Raw genomic sequence first — 21292 nt, forward strand, 5'->3', positions numbered from 1 at the left:
AATACAGACCACTCTCACAAGAAAAGAAAAGACGGAGCCTTGCACTACTAGGTAGAAGATAAAGCTTAAAGAATGCAAAAGTTAAAGATTTGGGTTTCGTCATACAAAAAATGCCTCTAAAATCTCAGTTCATTCCATCCCCTTTAGTCTACTGTATCTACCTTACAGAGACTTTTTGTAGGATTTTCCACAATAATGTTTTAAATAAGGGCACGGAATCGTAGCATTTTCCTACCTAAGTTTCTTAATTACTAGTTGATTGCAAATATAAAGTTTCAAAACCCGCTCCTGCTTTGAGGGAATAACAGCATCTGTGCATTCATGAAGGCAGTGCGCTCTGCTGTCTCCTGTTGACGAGCCACTTATATGCAAGCATTATGATTTTTCTCTCGCTCTTTTCCTTTGTCAAGTCCCAATTTCCTGTTGCAATCTGGGGCTGAACTGATTACTTTTTTCCCTCAGTTGAGTTTATAAACCCACTGTAAACAGGTGAAACAAATCACTGAGAATGATTAAAGGGTTCCAACTGTGTCTCCTGATGGGCGTTTGTAGGATCCAATTTGGAACATCATTTTGTTTTAAAAACATCTTATGTATTTTTGCTACAATTTTCTAAATAATGTGTTAAAGAGGGAAGATTTTCCTGCCTGTATTAGCCAGTGTATGCTATTTTACAAAAAGATAAATTAGGATTATTTTATCTTTCCTACTGTCAAGACCATAATACACCAACTTCAGAAGCTTTTCTAGTATTTACCAGCTACTTATCTCTTATGTTATTTGCAAACTATAATAGAACTACATGACTGTGCTGTCATTATAACCAATGGCTTGAAGAGTTTATCAATGTTGTTCAAATGAGGAGTCTCTCTATTAACATTTCAGAGAAAACAGATTTTCTTGATTTGATGAACCCAAGAAACAAGTACCAAACAGTAAATTGTACAATCCAGCCAAACTGAGCAGTTCTGAAGGAAACTAGATCTATTCTGACCCCAGCAGATAAGAAAACAGTCTTGAAGGAAAAGAGTGCTGCAGCAAGCACACCATGACGCGCCATCCATTATATCTTGCAGCCTGACTGATTTCTCATTAAGTTCAATGGAAAGACTCTTGCTGACTTCAGTAGTAATTAGCTAGGGACAAAGACTAACACAAACCAAAGCTGGAAGAAAAGCAATGACAGTGGGATATGGCATGATAGCAGCAAACAAAATCATGTGCTAATGATTCTAGTGATGAAACTAAAGTGCTACTGAAAAATGCTTTAGAGTAATGCATAGAACATGGCACAGATGTTGAATGATCCACATTCTTGCAGGTGTTGGCTTGAGTCTCTACTTGCACACATTTACATCCCTAAATTTCTAAATGTGCGTATTCCACCTTATAATTATCTTCCAAGTGTTAGTGTTTATGTTGGATAGGGTAATAATGGTTCCTGCTTTTTGTAATAAATGAGCAAAATGAGTTAATTCTTTTCAGTTGATATGTACTTTAGATTCAGCATCCCTGCTTTACTGTGTGGAACAAGGTATCTGTGGCATTATCAGCAGCTCTCACTGGAGTGAGAAGGCATTAGAAGTCCAACCCCGAAACCAAACAACCTCAGTGAGGGTTCAGAGCTCTTTGTTTGGCAGGGGTCCCATTGCTCTAGCCTGGTGAGTGACTGAACAGTAAATGTCCAAAGACTGCACAGCAAATTGGCATGGCACTCCACTGAATAATGTTTGTGTGGCTACAGAATGCTTTTCAGCAGTGTAACAAGTCTTTGGTTGCTTATAGCCATTATAAATCCTGCTACCATCTTTTATTGACCTTAGAGATAGAGGTGAGGGGACGTCTGAGGTCTGTATATAAATATCACAGAACACGGTGGACCTACAAGGGCCTCAGCTCTTGCCACTTTCACTGACTTCAGAAGGACCGCATAAGTTCAGGCCACTTGAAAGAACAGGGGAGAAACAAAACAGCCATTAAGGCAGAGGACATCAGAGAAGTCCATCTGTTCCCTTTGTTTGCAGTTTATGGTTGGCTGATCACAGAGAGAACAACTCTGGGAGTTTTCTCCCATACATCTGCAGAGGCAAAAGGGCTTGCCACCACAGAGTTCTACTGTCAAAACACTGTGCTTTTCTACCAGTTCTACTTACCTTGGAATCTCTAGTCCACTAGGGCTGATTTTTCTCATATGTCTTTTGCCTTTACATCACCCCAGTTTCCTTTCTTATCCTCTCATCTCTCAACCCAATTTCTATCTGCTATTATTCTACAATTCTCCTGTCTTTGCTGCTCCTTCTATTAGTTTCTTCATTCTTGTTTCAGTTCTATTCCTATTTTTGCATACAGAAAACTGTTCCCCAGTCTCAGTTCTTTTGCTTTTACTCCCAATCCTGTATCTCCCTTTCATTCCTGGCCTAGTCACACAATCCTTTCTTTAGGAAAAAAAAATGTTCAAGAAACCATGTTCAGCACCATTGAGTGCACAGTTCAGACAGCATGTCTGCTGCTCCCTCTTATATCTGGCACTGTGCCATACAAAATGTATATAAGGATATCAAACAGAGTAAGGAAATGAGCCCTAACTACAGAGCTAAACCATGAAAGACAATAGAGGGTTGTCAGCTGTGGGGAACTGGAATATATCGGGTCAATATCCTGCATCATACATACACATTATCCCCTGCTTAGCCTCCTAACCTCACTAATTTTCTGAGCAACACCTAAGCATGGAACCTCTAGCCTGTGCTAGCAGGAGCTTTCATTCCTGATGGAAACACCCCGGCCAAAACGGACAGAGATCAAAAGCAAGGGCCAACTGAAACATTACCTACTGCTCTTTCAGGTTGAGGTTAAAGAGATAGACAATCAACTTACCACCCTTAGGTACCAGTAATGGCAAGATAACATTTCCAGCAAACAAATTACAAGCAGGGGTGGCCAAGCCTTGTTTGCAAATGACAGCTAACAGTGCAGGAAGGACTCCGTTCTCTTCTGGGCTTCTTTTGGCTACAGAGGTTAACATTCAGAGACAGCTCAACTATGGCGGTGTTTATTAACCTGCAACTAAGAGTCATTGCACATTTTCCACTGTCCTTAGTTATGGCAATGATGGCTTCCCTAGGAAAATGCTACCAAATTTATATGACAAATCTGATGAGTGTAACAATTGCAGCTATAAAGCAGTATCTCACTATGTTAATTAAGCAATTTTGTTTCTAAGAAAAGCCACTTAGGGAACAAGTTAGGTACTTCATTGTAATCGTTAGTGTACTGGCAAATTAGAATAAATCAGATTTGCTATCAAAGGCTCAGTAGTAGAGAGCTGTCAATACTCTGCTCAGCTGAGTCCTTCCTGCACAAAGACATTATTGAGGGAACGTTCAAAGCTCCTCCACCTCCTCCCCATCTTGTTTGTTAGAATGACTGCCTGCTACGTTTTTGTAACCAATCTTGTGCAAAAGTTCGGCTGTTGGCTTATCACTCAAATTTCAACAAGAAAGACAAGTAGGTTGATTCTTTCTTTTGACTTACCTCACTCGGACAGCCAATAGTTAAAATTTCCACCAGTACTGCTGCATGAGTCATTTCACACAAACAATCCACATCTTTAAAGGGCAGTCACCAGACAGGGAGATATAACAACAAAATTTTATTGTAGCCAAAGAGAATTACTCCTAGTACCTATTGGGAATAAGAATAATATAACTGGGAATAAGAATAATGTGAATGTAATAGAAACCTGACAATAGCACATAAAATAATGTCAATGAGCAATCTGAAGAAAACCAGCAATTGAAAGGAATGATTCCAGGCTATGAGGAGATGTCATAAGAGTCCCACAAGCATGTAAAAATGATGACTTGTTTATGGGTTATCACCTACTACGGGTCAAGATCATCAAGCATTTTGGGCAGTATCTGGCAGCCCACGCTCAAGCTAGCTCAATTTGAAAGACAGGGCTCAGGACTACAAACTTATCTATTACTTTTTGGAGGAGAAGGGAACTAGGGGGTAAAAGGCAACAATCTGGCTGATGTATATTTTCAGGCGATCTGCTGTTCTCTCAGAACAAGGCACACAGTACTAGAATAAAGGTATTTCATAGTTAGTATGTAATAACAAGAGCACCAGTTTAGCTGGAAAAAAAAAGAAAAAACAAAAAAAAACAGGTAAAGGAAAGGGTAATTAATAACCTTGTGGGAAAAAATAAGTAAATGCAGTTAAAACAATGCAAAATGAATAGGCTGGAAATTCTAGATATGGAAATAAATGATTCAAAACTGAAGTTGTTTTAGATCACTCTCTCTTTCTGACAGCATTTAGATGTTTTAAGGTTATCATGTACCACTATGATGGCAGATATTGGATTTATTACATATTTGATGGTTAGCCATAAACTGAGTTATTTTTGCTAAAACAAGTATCTATTCTATAATTATTCATCTCTCAAGTATGAAATTTCCAAAAATTAGGAATATCTTGAATGAAATTCAAGCAGGTAAATATGGATGCAGAAGATGACTTGCACAAATTCTTATCAGGAGCATTAATTTATGAATATTATTATTATTGTCTTATATGTAATGTCTGTACCTAAAAATCTAGGCTGCCTAGAACCTAGATGTGTAACTAACAATTAGGACATGTAGCACTTGCCTTCATTTTAAATGAGTGCTACTCTTCTAATTACACCAGAATAGAACTTACTCATCAAAAAAAGGATTGATTCAAATCAATGGCAGCTTACCCATTGATTTCAATGGATTTCAATTCAAGTCCTGCCTAAAAATCTAGCAAACTACATGGATTTGGAAGCACAGACCCAAGCAGTCACCTAACAGTGTAAGACAGGTTCTCATGATCTAAAGTTAAGGCAGAAGATGAGAACAAAAAAAGTAAACATCACGAATGGCTTTGAAATTTTTTGATCTATGAATGTCCAAAGGACAAACATAGACAATAAAAATAACAATAATCACGTATTAGTGTCACTTTTGAGTAGGACCTACTGATTTATGCTTGGTTACCTACAAAAAAATTCATTCTCTCGGAGTGCAAAGTAAACGGTTTTTATAACTTTTAAGCCCCACAGCAACACCTAAAGTCTCAACAATAGCACAAAATCTACAAATGCTGATGAGGCAAAGCGATTTTTTTTTTTCCACACTCCTGCCACACAATGCCTATTACTGCCTATGTATTTTTCCATACAGAAAATAGTATCTCAATCTATCCCAATCCATCTTTATACAAGGTAGAAATGTAGAGAAAGAGTAGATGAAGAACCATAGTATATCTTTTACTTGTTGCATTCCCTTTAGAAGTTATAAATGACACAAAGAGGGAAGCAATACTGGAAAGTTATGAAAATATTTTCTGTACATAAGTATGCTGGAATAGGTGTGATTTGACTTTATAACTATTTAAAACCTGAAACAGAGAGGGACAAGGGCAGTTGCTAGGGATGGAGACTAGAGACCTACAACGGAAAAGAAGTCAGAAATAAGGGGACCTTTAGGAAATCACTGCTATACTCCATTAATCTTGTCAATGATGATCAAATAACTGGACATGTGTACAATGAAAGAGAGTGAAAGTATATGGGCCGTAATTAGTCTTTGGCAATGAGTTTGCTGCTTCTGGAATTAGTACTAATCTGTGACTGATGACAAATTGTTGAAACTGATCCAGACATTCTCCAAGAAATTTGAAAAACTCCCATTAGTAAAACATTCAAGCTGGTTTTCATATTCATCAGTTTCCTACCTGCTTCAGGTGTTTTCATATAATATGAAAATAAAAAAGCACAAGGAAACTCAGAAACAAACATTTAAATTTTGCTGGTTTCCTTTTGGCCTGCCCTGGTTATTCCTGAAGATCTTCTTACATTGCTATTCTAATTCTGATTTCAGAAAAGCAATGGTTTGGGAAACACAGTGTAAAATGTCAATGCTACCAACGACTGCAGAAGGGCAGACCTTTGGTTTCCTGAATAAGCTCAGATACGCTGAATACTTCCATGGAAATTTCTTGATTTAAATTGCTGATCCTTTAACTCCTACATTAACTCACAAACAGCATTGTGTTTCAAATCATGAATAAAAGCATTTTTAATATGCTTTGGGAACCGCTGTATCTGGAGCAAAATATTACTGTAAAAACCATTTCCTTGCGTTATTTTGGAAAAAATTCGGATGTCAGATTAAAGAACATGTAGCTAGTTACTCAGTATGAGATATCAGTAACACAGTATGGATATAAATATAGCCCACATGTCCCTATTTTTATGGATGTACAAAAATTTCTTTAAATGCCATTCTGACTGATACTTACCAGCATTCACTCTAATAGTGGAAGAAATGTGGAATAGTGTTCCTACTTAATTAATATGATTAATGACTTTGCAAGTCATTATTTGGTCATTGTTAAGTGAACAAAAATTGAGTGATCAGGGAATTTGGTGGAAAATAAGTTAGCTCAGGGTTTAGCCCAGAAATCAAAGCAGTAGTCATGCTAAGAAAAGTGTGAAAAACACATGAAGTATGTGATATGGAGTATATAAAATACAAAATTTCTGTGTCTCCCTTGTTCCTTGCATCTATAACAGAGATCAAATGACAGAAAACAAGACCTGTTTTTCCTTTACTGTCTGTCTTGATGCCTTCCTGATGCCTTTTTTCACTTTTTAATGATTTTTTGCATGTTCTTCTAAGTTTATCAGCATACATGGATTGCAGATACAATTACAGGACAGCAACAAGAATATTATCCTATCTGAGAACACAGGAACTGAGAAGGCAAATGAGATGTTTTCATGCTTTATGCATGCATTTCTCTTAGTCCTTTTATCGCTTCTACATTGCCCGAGGAAAAGCTCATACGGCTCCTCTCTCAATCTCTATATGAGCCAATTGCAGTTTAGGGCTCTTTGGCAGGCGATCCGAAGTCAGTCTACATCTACTGAAATAAATGCATGTAGACTTATTAGGTTCCTGTAGCTTTTGGACGGATGAGTGATAATCCTGACAGCTTGGCTGTTATTGTTTTAATTAGAGATAAACCCAATATTATGTACCAGAGTAACAGAGGACCCAGCTGCCTTGTTGCTTTTCAATCAGGTGGTGCAGTAACAGGATTAACTAACTCTTTGAGAAATAGCTGCTCAACTGGTATACATATGGTTAACCGGGTATCCCGCAGTTTTGAAACAATATTCAATGAATCTTTCTCTTCCAGCACAGCCTTCATGGGTCAGAACCACCCAAAGAGCACAATGCCATCAGAACTCAGGAAGACAGTATCTCTGTGTTCACCCTTCTCCAAACGCTAAGCTTTGATTGATTGTAGATACAACCTAATTTCTGAAGGTTTCTTATGTGCAGGTTTTTGCTTTCTTTTACAGGTACATGGCCATTATTGATCCCTTGAAACCCCGGCTCTCTGCAACTGCTACCAAACTGGTCATTGCGAGCATATGGATTTTGGCTTTCCTGTTGGCCTTTCCACAGTGCCTATACTCCATAACCAAGGTGATGCCTGGGAGAACTCTTTGCTATGTAGCATGGCCAGGTGGTCCAAAACAGCATTTTACGTAAGCTTTTGTTCTTTTAAACTTGTGCATGGTGGTGTCTACACTTGCAATGGACTTGGCAAAAGCTGTGCAGTATCATGCAGATACTCTACATGCAGAATAACTAACAGCATTGACCACTGAGAAATGTAAAGTGGTTTTTTTAAGTTAGAAAGAGTGCATTTTAAGTGATAAGTGGAACACATTTGTTCTTTTCTACTTCTATGAGTGTTCTCCATCCCATGCTGCATGTTTACTATCATTGCTTCACTTAAGATGGCTACTTCTATACAGACAGAGATGGTTAAACGTGGGGACAGAACCTGCAATTTGAAGCAAGCTTTCTTTTCATCCTAATGAGGAAAACGAGTATTTACAGCCTCTCCTTGTCCTAATCAGTCTTTTTTTGTCTGGGTGTGTTCATCAGAGGGTTGGATTTCCCCCAAGCATTCTGTTACATTATCACAATTACTTATGTCAGATATCAGTTCAAATAAGACAACTGTAAAACCTGTAATTGGTTCCAGTTTTTGAAAGTGTAGAATAACAGTCAATTACATTGAATATATCCTATTTTTCCCTCTGGCAGAATTAGGAATAAGTGGTTACCTAGCCATAGAAACATTATTTGCCCTTTTCTGTCTTCATTGGCATTTAAGACGAACTCTGTGTCCAAGGCTGAAAGCCTGTTTAACCATCCAGCATCAAATTTGACATTTGGCTCTCTTTCAGGCAGGTGAAAAAGGCCCTGATCATATATAATTTTTATCACTTCAGGAGCCATGCACAGATATTTCTCTTTAGGGCAGGAAGGTCACCCTCAGTGATGGCTGGGGATTCTTCACTGATCATTCATTGGGATTTTATCTGAAGATGGCATTTAACCAGGAACTAACAGGAAGCAAAAGAATTTATCTTTTTTTTTCCCAGTGCTTACATTGGCAGCAACACATGGGCAACAGATCTGTGTTACCTATGTGCAACAGATCTGCCATATGAAGTACTTTGGGTAACACAGGACACTTATCGGAGCCTTACCATTTTAATACTTATTTTCTTCTTTCATTTATGGTCCAGACTAGAGCTAAAACCCCCTAGCTTGCCCTTAGGATACTTGGCTGTGCAATAATTAAATAAATCCAGCTAGTTATGGACAAACACACTATATTCTGAGTCACTAATCATGAAAACTATAGATTCTTTCTTAATTTATGCTAGTGCAAGTTCAGAATCAGAACTAGAAACCCCATAAAGCACTTGCATTAAAACGTAACTAAATTTGCAGTGCAATTCTAGACTTTCAAAAAGACGGTGAAAACACTGAGTACTAGCCAGTGAATATAAAACACGCTTTGTGCTACAGTAGCTCTCTTGACTTCTAGCAGTCCATTCCATTGGCATAGCTCCTCTGAAAGCACTTATCAGCTTATTGCTTTTTCATTGCAGGTATCATGTCATTGTGATTGTGCTGGTCTACTGCTTTCCACTACTTGTCATGGGCATCACTTACTCCATAGTGGGAATTACCCTCTGGGGAGGAGAAATACCAGGCGACACATCCAACAAATATCACGAGCAGCTCAAAGCTAAGAGAAAGGTACTGTTCCATTAAACCTCACTAAGTGAATCCTGATAACACAATCTGCAATTGTTTTGCAAAGTATCACAGTATATTCCTTCAGAAACACCAAGTCACTTGAAATAACAGTAAGGAGAGATCTCAGCCTGAGAGAGTTGGGGCTGTTCAGCCTGCAGAATGAAGACTCTGGGGAGACCTTATTGCAGCTTTCCAGTACCTGAAGAGTGCCTACAGGAAAGCTGGAGAGAGACTTTTTACGAGGGCGTGTAGTAATAGGATGAGGGGTAATGGCTTCAAACTGGAAGAGGGCAGATTTAGAATACGTATTGGAAAGAAATTTTTCACTCTGAGGGTGGTGAGCCACTGGCACAGGTTGCCCAGAGAAGTTGTGGATGCCCCACTCCTGGAGGTGTTCAAGGCCAGGTTGGATGGGGCTTTGATCAACCTGGTCTAGTGGGAGGTGTCCCTGCCTATGGCAGAGGGCTTGAACTTGATGATCTTGAAGGTCCCTTCCAACCTAAACCATTCTATAATCTACTTCGATAAAAAAATTTATTAAGTTTGATAAGCTGTCTTCTATGTTCACTAGCTGTTCTTTTTTGAATTTTACTGTTCATCATTAAGTAAAGTTAATATTTGGATTTTAACTTCTTACTCCACATGTAGCAGCATACAGTGTGTCTGATATGTGGAAACTAAGTCCAACTGTTTCGCCTTTACAGAGCTAAAATACTCAGTTTTGTACAACAGGCTAACAAACCATTAGATCCTTGTGGGCCAGATTCTCATCCTACTAAAAGAAAAATGAACCTTGCTGTAATTTTCAGTAGATTAAAGTCCATGCATCTTTGAGATGAGTGCTGACTGGCCTGTTCATATTGAATAATTCAGGTTTTAAATCAATAACTTCTGATGAAAAATACAAACTATTTTTTTCCAGTTATTTTCTTTCAATATGTTTCTCTATAAGTATTGCCTAATCTAACAAGACTGTGGATTGCTTATGAACTGATTATTTGACTATTTCCAGTTCAGTTTTCATGATGTTGCAGTGCCATGGAGGTTTCTTTCTTATAACATCCTTTTTCTTAACCTAACTTTTGTTCTTTAACAAGGCAGTCTTGCTTTTCATTTCTGCCAATTTTTTCCTACTAAAATGCACATAACCCTTCAGATTTGTAAAAATGGTACCCAAACATGGAGTTCTAGCTCACAGTGATGAGCACATGTTCAGTTGCTCAGTTTGCTTCCTGGTACTGTGGATCTGTTTGAACAGCGGTATATGCTACCACACTGTAGCAATACCAGAGTGCAGCATATTGGGTCCTGAGACAATAGGAGATCTTCTGCAAATACTAAAGAACACTGATGTTTCTGTTTCTTTCAGGACACTGCCAGGAATATGAAAGCCTTTTTCCCCCCACATACTACACAGAAAAAGTTGTTATGCCAGAAGATATATGAAAGGAAAGATTAGGATCACTTTCTCATTCATACATCTTCAGACTCATAAGAGACAAGTGCAAAACTTTCTATGGCATGTTTCAGTTGTCAGAACGGTAGACATACCTATACAGCTTTACCGTATGATGCCCCCCATGAAACCAAAGGTGTCATTTATTTTTGCCTGCACATAGCTATTTTAAGAGGGCAAAACGCTAGTCTCTCTTCAGGAAGCAAAATACAGTTTGACTAGTATTATCCCTACTATTGTCTTGTACGTGTACAGAGACTATTTGGAATGTGAATGGAGACAAAATGATGAAAAATCATCATGGAAAACTAACCAGTGTGTTTTGCATATTTGCCCCAAGATGAAATTATTGGACTAATTTCCAGAAATGCTGAAAGCATTTCAAAAAGTCAGCATTTTACTCTTTAAAATTATCCATAGACGTCCCACATCACCATCACAGTCTTTGCCATGTATGTTGTCACTTACCAAAAAGTTTATTTTCAAAGTTAGAAAATTACCTTTCCTATGGAACAGAAAAAGATTTCACTGGTCAATTAACTGTGCTATTACCAATACTTCCCTTTCAACCAGTGAAAAAAAGGAAGCAAATACTCAGTGGAGGGTGCCTGGGGTTTGATTCTAAAGCCAAACTGAGGAATCACTTTCTGTAACAGACAGTTTGCAAAAGCCAGTGTGGAAAGAAAATTATTAAAAGAGAACGAAGAGATCTCAGAACTTCAACACCTGTTATCATAATGACTAAGTAAAACATCTTATGACCTAAAAACTAGAGGCCTCTGAATGGAAAAGCTGCCTTCTACTATATGCTATAAAGGATCCAACTAAATCCCTTGAATACTTTAAAAACAGCACCTCTTTAGAACTCTAAATATATGCAAGAGACAAGAAGTAGCATCCTTAATTAAAGGATTTTAAATGTGAGAGTACTGGAATGCATGCCTTCAACACATGCAACGATGGGATTAAATTATGTGCACATATATTATAAATGCATCAGTGACTTTATTGGCAGAGCTCCATGACAGCTCTTCAATTCCACTGCTGTGCTCTCCAGCAGGATTTATGAAATAACTGGTATTTGAAAAGATGAATCATAATTGGTCATTCATGGAGATGAACTAATGGACTAGAATCCAAATAAAGCTATCACTCAGCCTGTCTCTGATAACAGAGCTATTGCTTTCCCTTTGTTAAAACAAAGAAATCGTCTGTTTTTCTTGCTATTTAGCATGAAGATATCTAGACATATGGAAAGTCTTTACTGGCTGCACTTATAATGAAGGAGAAATATAAAATAGCTACCTGCCTGTTTAATATTACGCAATGATACAGTGCAAAGGAAGGTTGATTAGGATTGTTTGAAATAGTATTTAATGTCAAGAAGGTAGTGAACACTTCATGGAAGACCTTTTAAAGAAACCATGTTTGCCAAGAAAAAGTTTGAAGCTTGAAAAAGTTGTTAGTGGTTCGATAGACAGTCTCATCACTTCATATGTGTGACTGTGGAACGCACCCTGAATCCGTCAGAAAGCAACATCAAAGAACTCAAAGAATTTCACAGTATACACTAGAGGTTGGGCACCACAAAGTCACACTTAGTATCTTTAAGGGTCAAAGTCTTGAAATTTTTAGAAATTCAGGACAGCATGAGATGACTAGTACTACTTTTTTTTTTTCTTGACAGAAAAAATGTCTCAGGGACTGACCCGTTTAAATTTGTTTGAACTTCTTTTGAACTTCTGAACATCCATCACATGTGGGAACTTTGCAGCTGTTACCCCTCCTTCCTAAAGCTCCTGGCATGAGACTGACTGATATCAAGTTGAACATCATTATTGTCCTGCAATTCCCATTTTCACAAGCCAGAATTTTAGTTTCAATACTGCCATAAATAACTGAAGTTTATATAGGCAGCTCATAGTGTTACTATCAGTTTTATTAGGCCAAAGTGTTCTTTATATTCAATGCAAATAATTAGACACTTGCTCTCAGATGTTGTCTCCACACTGTTTTTTCTATCTAACTTTCTGGTCCAATTCCTCTTCCAACTTTACTTAACCTGTAAGAGGGGATAATCATGTACTGTAAATAAACTCAATCAGTTACTGTTGTCTTTGTCAAGAGATTCAGTTCTGATACCACTTTCTTCTGAAAAAATAGTGGTTCTCTCAACAGAAGACACAATTGATTTGTCCCAATAGGAAGAATACAGAAGAACAGAAAACACTTTCCTTAACTTTTATATCTTATCTTTATGATCCCCCTTACCTCTGTTAACTTTATGATATATGTCACAGTGCAGATTTCTCAGCAATTTTCATGATTCCTCCATACTATGCTTCTGCCTGTCATCCTTTCTTCTCCTAACACAGCTTGAGGCGTCATCTCAACTTCTTACTGCAATGAAGATTGATTAAAAGTGTTTTGCAAATTTGCATGTAAAAACAATTTATTAGTTACTCACAGTTTTACAAGAGAGAGTTGGTCGGGTTTACCAGCCTAACTACATAAGGAAATTTTCAAAGTTTTCGTATATATTTTGACAGCGAAGGTAGACATCCCATATCCATTTACAGTCAAATGCATCTATTTAATCAGTTAATACAATACATGCAACACAGTGGAGGAGAAAATGGAAAAGCAGAAAACTTAAGACTTCCATCTGAAAAGAAAATAATACTCAAAACAACGTGGGACTGAAGGAATAATGATGTCATGAGAACCACTTTTGAACATGAATTTGAAATACAACATAGCATGAGAAGCCAAATCAACTAAGATGGCAGGACACACTTGTCCAAGTCAGGGTCAAAACGGTTGCATGAAAATTCAAAAATCACTTAAAATGAAGGTGTGAAAAGCTTTTAACAGATAAACAGAAATATCCAGGTGAAGTCTTAAAGGACTACAAGTAAATATTACAAAAAGACACCCTAACAATTTTAAATAATTTTCTGGAATACTTCTGTGAAATATTTCCCCTCTTTCACAGACTACAGAAGTAAGCAACAGGACAGAATCTGAAAAAACAGTCTCTGTAAGAACTACTGTGTGAACACTTCACACATATCCACTCACATGTATGTCTCCGCTCTGTTCTCTTTTTTTTTTTTTTTTTTTTTTTTTTTCTTTCATTTAGAGGAGGACTTAGAGGAAGTCCAAAGAAGGGCAACTAAAATGATCAAAAGTCTTATGAAGAGACTAAAATGGCCTGGACTTCTCGGGTTGGAGAGGAGGCAGCCAAGGAATAAGATGATCAAGGTTTACAGAATAACAGAGCTCGTAGATAAAATGACTGAAGAACTGTTGGTTACTAAATCTTGAAATAGAAGAACTAACAGGAGAGCAGTTTAAAGCAGGTAGAAGAGAGATTACTTTAAGAGAGGGTAATTTAAGAGTTGGTAAAGAGCTTCTCTCCTGCCAAATGCTATGATCTGAGAAGTTTCGGAAAGAGATTAGGCAATTTATCAGGCAATAAATTCATAAATAGATACTGAAAAGATGAAGCAGGGATGCACTCTTCTGTAACATAATTTTGGATGCTGAGGCAGTATTAGGAAAATAAAAGATGGAAAATGGCCAGGTTCATGGGATCTCCCTAAACAGCACCTCCTACTGCCACTGTCAGAGACAGAATTGTAGGATAGATGGACAACTGTCTGATCCAGGAGGAATTGTCTTATGTCCTTATGTTCCTTTTTTACATAGCAGTACAGCTATAAAAATATAGTTCAGTACATTACTCCCAACTTCTCACTGACTTTCAGTGCAACTGAAAAGGCAGATTTTCCTTTTTTTTTTTTTTTTTTACCACATATGAGTACATGACATGAAATAATGTTAATATACATTTTATATTACATGGCACAAAATAAAAAATGCACTAGCTGGAAAAAATGATACTTTTGCTGGCATTAAATGGTAGCTGACCAGGTGAGGATGAAAGAAAGAAGCTGAATTGTTTTACTATAGAATAGTTTATTAAGAGGCAGAATTTGTTAAATTTTTTAAAAAAAAAGAAAAAAGAGAGAGAGAAAGAAAAAGTAAGAGTCAAAGCCCAAAACATTACAGTGTAGCATCAAAACTCATGGAACACTGAATTAATTATGAACACCTACAAAGGCTGACACAGATTTGGAGAAACAAGACCATACTCATAATATAAAGCTTATTCATCAAAAATAGGTGGTCAGAATATTACACTATGAACTCACATGTCATATGGTAAGTAATTCTGAAATCAAAGATCCTTGTTGCTAACAAGCAACCACTAAGTCTAGACAGACAGTTAGATACTGCCCCATTCATAAAACCTCACGTGAAAGTTTGCATTCAGCCATAAGAAACAAAACATTTTGACACTCTGCATCCAAGGATGTCTCGCATGTGACTTCCTATTTTCTGCCAACACCATCTTGAAACCTGACTTTTATCCTAGACATTTGTTCAGACTTCTTCAAGGTTGGAAAATAATTGCTACCCCAGGGGACTACACAAGGACATGGTAACTTTAATATCTTCCCAGTTATTTAAGCAATCCATCTTCTAATTTTTTCCCAGCAAGAGGATCAGCATTCCAATCTCCAATAACTTATATGTTATATTCCTTTTATTCCATATATTCCAATGGCATAAGGGAGTTAAACAGTTTAATATAACAGAAAGTCGATATACCTTCATTATCCTAAATTCCATTAAAAACACCAGCCGCAATCAACTATTCTACATGGCTTTGTACTACAGACTTCAACAGATAGTCCAAATCTTCACAGCTGAAACTCTAGTCTATACTGAAAAAGTCAGACAGTAGTAACCACAGAATTTTTTGGCCTTTATTCAGGTAATGGTCTATCAAGGCTGCACATGTGTCTAAATATCCACTTCTCCATGTTCTGTATGCAAAAAGAACCAAATCCTGGAACACACAGATACAGGAGGAAGGCATCTGGGTTAGAGCTCATCCAGATTGGCCATGTAACAGCAGACTGCAGAAGAGACTTATATTGCCATCGTGCCTTTCCCACCCCTTATTTATTCATGAGGCATGAATATTTCCACCTTGTAGATTCATTTGTGCTTGTGATTCACGGACAGAAATGACTGTCATGCTGATGTAGGAGCACTTTGCTTACATGCTGACAAAGTGCCCTCTCCAGAACTGTGCAAACATAGGCAAAGGGGCATGTGCGCTTCCCCCCTAGGAAGGTACCCCTTCCCTTTGGTTGATTTTACATTTCTGAGAGTGGTAAGTGAAACAACCCACTCATTCTATCATGGGGTAATAAGGTGCAGAAGTTCAATTCGTAAGGAATAATACGTACCTCCTGCCAAAAATTGGTGCCTGTGTAATTTTTTGGTCCATCAGTAATTGTTTTATGTAAATGGGTCTATTCTTTGACTTTGCAGAGATTGAAAATGAAAATAAAATGAAAAAAATATAGGGGTACGCTAGAACAGAAACAACAGAGAAGAGGACACTGGAGAATTAAACCCTATTTTAAGAAAAGGTGGTCTCACTTACCTAATAGACTATGGTTTATATTGTGCGGATGGCTATATTGCTCAACTATCTGAAATTTCATACAGCTACAGTTAAATTATTATTTATCTGAAATGCTGATGTGTTATGAGTGCCTTGTAGACCAAAGCTTTATCACGGTGGAAAACCACAGCTGAACTTCAGTGCACCCACTCATAAATTTAGCACGCATTGTTTAGCACATTGAAAAAGCAAAAAGACTAAGCAGTATCAGGCTGACGGACAATTTACCCTCATCTAGCACCAGTTCTGTACGTTTCACCACTTTGTTGTCAGTCAACAACCAAATCAAAACAGAGATGCTTTTTAATTATTCCAGTCCTAACATGTCCGCTTATTCCTTAGACAGTTGAAGGTGTGATAAAAATACCACCCAAAGTGGCAGCTTTTTATGTTCATAGTATGTCTTTTCTGTACATGAAATACAAGGAATGGAACCAAAAGTTTCTGAAATTATTAGCTCAGAATGTCTCTTTGTTTTCCCCATCATAAAACTAGTCTAACTTCATGATTTCATACTTTTAAGTCAGTCTCCTCTGAGGTTAGACTTACCTAGTCAAATACCTTAGACTTCGTGAAACTACTCTAGAAATTAGATCCATTTGAAGATTTTCATATGACTAAGACATGGCAAGTTTTAAAGATCAGGTTTATCTGTGGTTATGTTTGACATTGTCACATTTCTTGCTTAAAGTAAAGAAAAAACAACCCAGGAAGAAGGAATTCCCAGGAGCTTTTAAAGGCTCCTCCAAAAGCAAACCAGTCCCTTGTTTGCCCGACATCTGAAGATGTTGAACTGTGTCCAGAGCTTTCTCCACTTATTCCCTGGCTATCAGTTTGTCTCTTTCAATATTAAAATGTTAAAAGTTAACAGAAGAACCAGCCTCAGGGCCCAAGACCTTTCATCACAGACAACCCTAACAGAATTCTTCTGATATCATCTTAAATCTCCATCTTAAAACCATTTTGCCTTCTAGACCACTACATTTAATGGAAAGTGTTCCAAAAATCTCACCACTCCAAGACTTCCAGTTTCCAGGCTAAATTTATTTACGGACAGGTCTATTTATGCCATTATTTTCTGTTAGCTTAATTACTTACTTATTATCCCTCACTGGTGCCACCTCTACAAATGTTTTTATAGCCATATCCTCTCTCAGCCTTTATTTACATTCATTACATAAATGAAACAAGAGCTTCTGGTCTTCTTTTGTATAACAATATCTGTATGCAACAAGTGACCAAAACCAGACAAGGAATGTCAGCAATGAAGTTTCACCATGGTCTTGCATAGTGGTAATACCACTTTCCTGTCTCCACTGAAAATGCCTCATCTGGAAGATCCTAATATCTCATTTATTCCTTTCATTAAGCTGATGACCTGATCGCGCTGTAATAAGTCTCTTCCCCATTTGCTCACAGCAGCTGATTCCACAACTCACAACAGAACATTTTATTAGTCCTTAATTCAGCAAATCCCAGAATTTTTCCGAGTATGATCCAACCTACGTTGTTGTCTCTGAATGTCTCATCTAATTTGCAAAGTTATCCCATTACATATACTAAATTGCAACTATGCGTATAGCCCTGTATAGATAGAGAGGTCATAGGAAGCCCCTTCCTCATTAAGTTCCTGTAGGGAAGTCGTGAACAAATTAATTTAAGCATGAGTTCTGAGTCTGTTGAGCTTTCTGGAATAGTGCTCAGCACTTGAATGGTGAAAAGTCCAGGAAGCCTGATACAGACCAGTCATTTGAAGACGGCAGTGCCAAGAGCTGTATATCCAGCAGAACAGACCTGCAGCTCCAGTATTGCACTTATACAGTTTTACCTTCATTACACATTGCTATTCACGTAAAAAAACCCCATAATTTCAGCATGTCTTTTTTTAAGTTAAAGCAGAGGCTATATGACTACTTCCTTAAGACTTAGTGTGAGACCTCACTAAACTCCTGTTACAGCATGAGCTTACAAGGGGGAAACCAGATGAAACAGCCCAGAAACATCCCAAATGGTGGCAGAAGCTGAACTGCAGGGAACCTACAATATTCCAAATGTTCTTTTTAGAAGCAGGTGAAAATTATCACCTACAAACAGAGGGGTGTCTGCTACGTCTATTGATACCTTCACCTCATGAATTTAATCCTTTAAGTCAAGTACTTCATGCTTTAGAAGTTTCTGGACTGCAACATGGTAAACAACCTATTCAAAGCACCTTTATGCCATTACTCATTTTCTGGGGTGGATAAAAAGAGTTCCTTTGATTTCTACAGGCTTTGGATAGGGTTTCCTAGGAAACAGTTTCAGCCACACTGACATGGGTCAGCTTATACCTTATTCCACAGGAGCATCCAACCAGTGCGGTAATGATCAGTGTGTTGACCATTATGGCCAAGTAGTGTGGATACTTTAGTATTTCAAATAATGCTAAAATGTCTGTATGAAAGCAGAAGCAGCAGATGCTGTCACGACAATGACACTCCTGATGCTTTTCAGCAAGAATAATTGACCGGAGCATATACCGCCTTTTTACTGACCAAATATTTCCAAAATGTTCTGTGAGTTACAAGTTTACTTCCCCTAGTAAATTCATAACCTTGTACAGTTGTTTGTGGAATAACAAAAATAAATTAAGTGCATCAAATGCAAAATATAAACCTCAAGCATCGCTGACGTTAACAACTGAATTTAAATTGAAATAGACTGGGGGACATAATTTTTTTTTTTTATTTTTTCTTATGTGGTAATAAACACTTTTGCTTTAACCTTTGAAAGGGAAGATGTTACTGCCTTTGAAAACGCATAATTATGATGGCAATAAAAGAATAGCTTTAACTGTGTTTTTTTCTGAACAGAATTTTTCCAGGCATTTTAAACAAAGACAGTCCAGGAATAATTTATTTCATCTTCAGCCAACACAATTTTATTCCTATCAACAGAAAAGAGAAGAAAGAAGGTTTTCAAACTATGTATTAAATAATCTGCATTCTTTCCCATGATGTTCTTGTGCCAAAATTATAGAGAAATATGGTAAATATTAAAATGGTATCGAATTATATAAATCACTAATTTAATTCCTATAAGTGAATAAGCTGAAAATAAAACAATCCAAAAGACCGTAAGCTTTCCATGTGAAATAAGACCCAATAAGAACCAAAGGTACCCATCTCATTTTAGGTTCAAGAGGGCAGTTTCCATTGATAGGAGCCCACATGAGGCAAACCACGTGTGGGGATACTTTTGCATAATTCAGCGGCATAATTCAGCACAGCCTTATTTGTTTATTGCCTTGTTCAATATAAGGTCTAGTTTCCAAGACAAAAAATTCACATGTGCCAGTCTCTCTGAAGTCTTATATGGAAAATTCAAGTGAGTTTTAAAATATTGGCAAGGTTCTGGGAGAGCCTTAAATGAGGATTAAAGGTCCCAGAACATTTTCAGAATTGTGGCAGAAAGAAGATTTAAGAACTAACTACTCCTGTTGGGAAAACAAAAGAAGATATAATTATTTTTGTTTCCTCTACACCAAAGCTCACCTCTGCTTGGAAGCACAGAAGTGAAGTGTGTCCCATCACTCATTCCAGGTCAGGAAGGAAGCTACTGTAAAATAAGTGATGGTGTGAATTTTAAGTACAAAAGTGCTAGATCAGCTTTTTTGCTTTTTTCAGAACTAGATCTCAGATGGATAACCATATCCAGTAATGCCAATCCCACAACAGCCACTTGGAGTCGTTTTCTAAAGAACATAAATTTCTTCCGCTACTCCATGCTGAAGGCCAAGGCAATGATACAAGGCCACCTACCTTTACTTGTCATCTACGTTACTCGTCATCAAGTTTGAGCAGCAGACATTAGCATGTTGTCTAAAAGCCTCACATTTTAGCATTTGTAAGACAGCAATCTGATTCAAAGCTACTTCATACAGGAACAGGGTATCTTTTTCAACTTTACAGCTTAAATAACAAAGTAAGTGATTGTGAATTCTGTCAGCAGCAAGGGATTATGCAAACTGAAATGAAAAGCAGTTTCTTTATTTCAAGCAACTGAGAAAAAATGGACGGAAAGTATAAGTCAGAAGAATAAAATGATGTATCGAGCACTGGAATTGACAAGTACTTTACCTGGCTCAAAGACTTCAAAGCTCTCCAATTCTTTCTCCTTCTAAGCGTGCATCTCCTTCACCTATTAAGAATCTATCCTTTCTATGGGCTAAAAGAGCACAGAAAATCCCCAAGCTTGTCAAAACTATATGAAAACCCACAACACTTGGTATCTCAGAAATCAACCCTATCTCTGTACTGATACTAGTAGAGTCACCTTTGAATCCTAATCTTCTTGCAAAAGATAGTTTGCTCCAACTAAGCACTGTAGAGAAGCAAAAGACATAATGGTGTTCCCTTCTCTCTGGTGTTTAGTGCACAAGTGCCACACATGTTGCAGGATTGGGAAGTGGATTTACTGATGGCATCCTGACACATTGGCAGAAACACTTTGTGCAATGTTAGTTTGGTATTTTACTTCTTCCAAAAGAGCACGGAGTAGAAAGAAAAACACATTATGACTCAGATTATCTGTGAACTGTGTTTAAGTTGTATTCATGGACAAATAACATACATCAGTGGGTAAATGAAGACATTCTTGCACTGTACATCTTCTTAAAGCATTTGCTCTTCTTCTCATTTCCATCTGCATAACACCTAGGAGTAAAAGTTCTGAAACTAATGAAGTTATAGTGTGTGACATCAGTGCAAATGAATCAGAAGCCAAATTCCTGACCTTGTAGAAGCAGCAATATCAAAGATGACTTAGAAAGCCAATAAGGAGCTGCAGAGAAGACTGAAAAGGAAATTATTCCGTTGCCTAAGTCTTAAATATCGACAGCAGATCAATGCCTTGCAATATGAATTGCTATAGCCCCCTAGAGGCAACTGAATCTCTCAGAAAAGTATATTTCAGTCATAATCTTTCAAGAGCTGTTCTCAATGCTACTTCTAAATCAGACTTATTTTCCTAGCTATTTTTCATGCAAAATAAAAACAGGAGGAAAAAGAAATGTTGCTGCTCTTTCCAAGTGTAGCAGAATCTGTTAGCTCTGTTTCACTGCTTCAAATATTTCACAACAAA

The 21292-nt window shown here is 37.4% G+C and overlaps 1 protein-coding gene across 1 annotated transcript in view; it reads left to right on the forward strand.

Annotated features, from left to right (window-relative positions):
* The window catches only part of TACR3 (tachykinin receptor 3), a 37415-nt gene that overhangs the window by 9119 nt on the left and 7004 nt on the right, over positions 1 to 21292 (forward strand). The window contains exons 2-3 of the mRNA XM_009885503.1: positions 7406 to 7594; positions 9020 to 9170. Of these exons, the coding sequence (XP_009883805.1) occupies positions 7406 to 7594; positions 9020 to 9170 (340 nt within the window). The remainder of the gene's footprint in view (positions 1 to 7405; positions 7595 to 9019; positions 9171 to 21292) is intronic.

This window comes from Charadrius vociferus, unplaced genomic scaffold (assembly GCF_000708025.1).
Source record: "Charadrius vociferus isolate BGI_N301 unplaced genomic scaffold, ASM70802v2 scaffold55, whole genome shotgun sequence".
In the NCBI taxonomy this organism is placed as follows: domain Eukaryota; kingdom Metazoa; phylum Chordata; class Aves; order Charadriiformes; family Charadriidae; genus Charadrius; species Charadrius vociferus.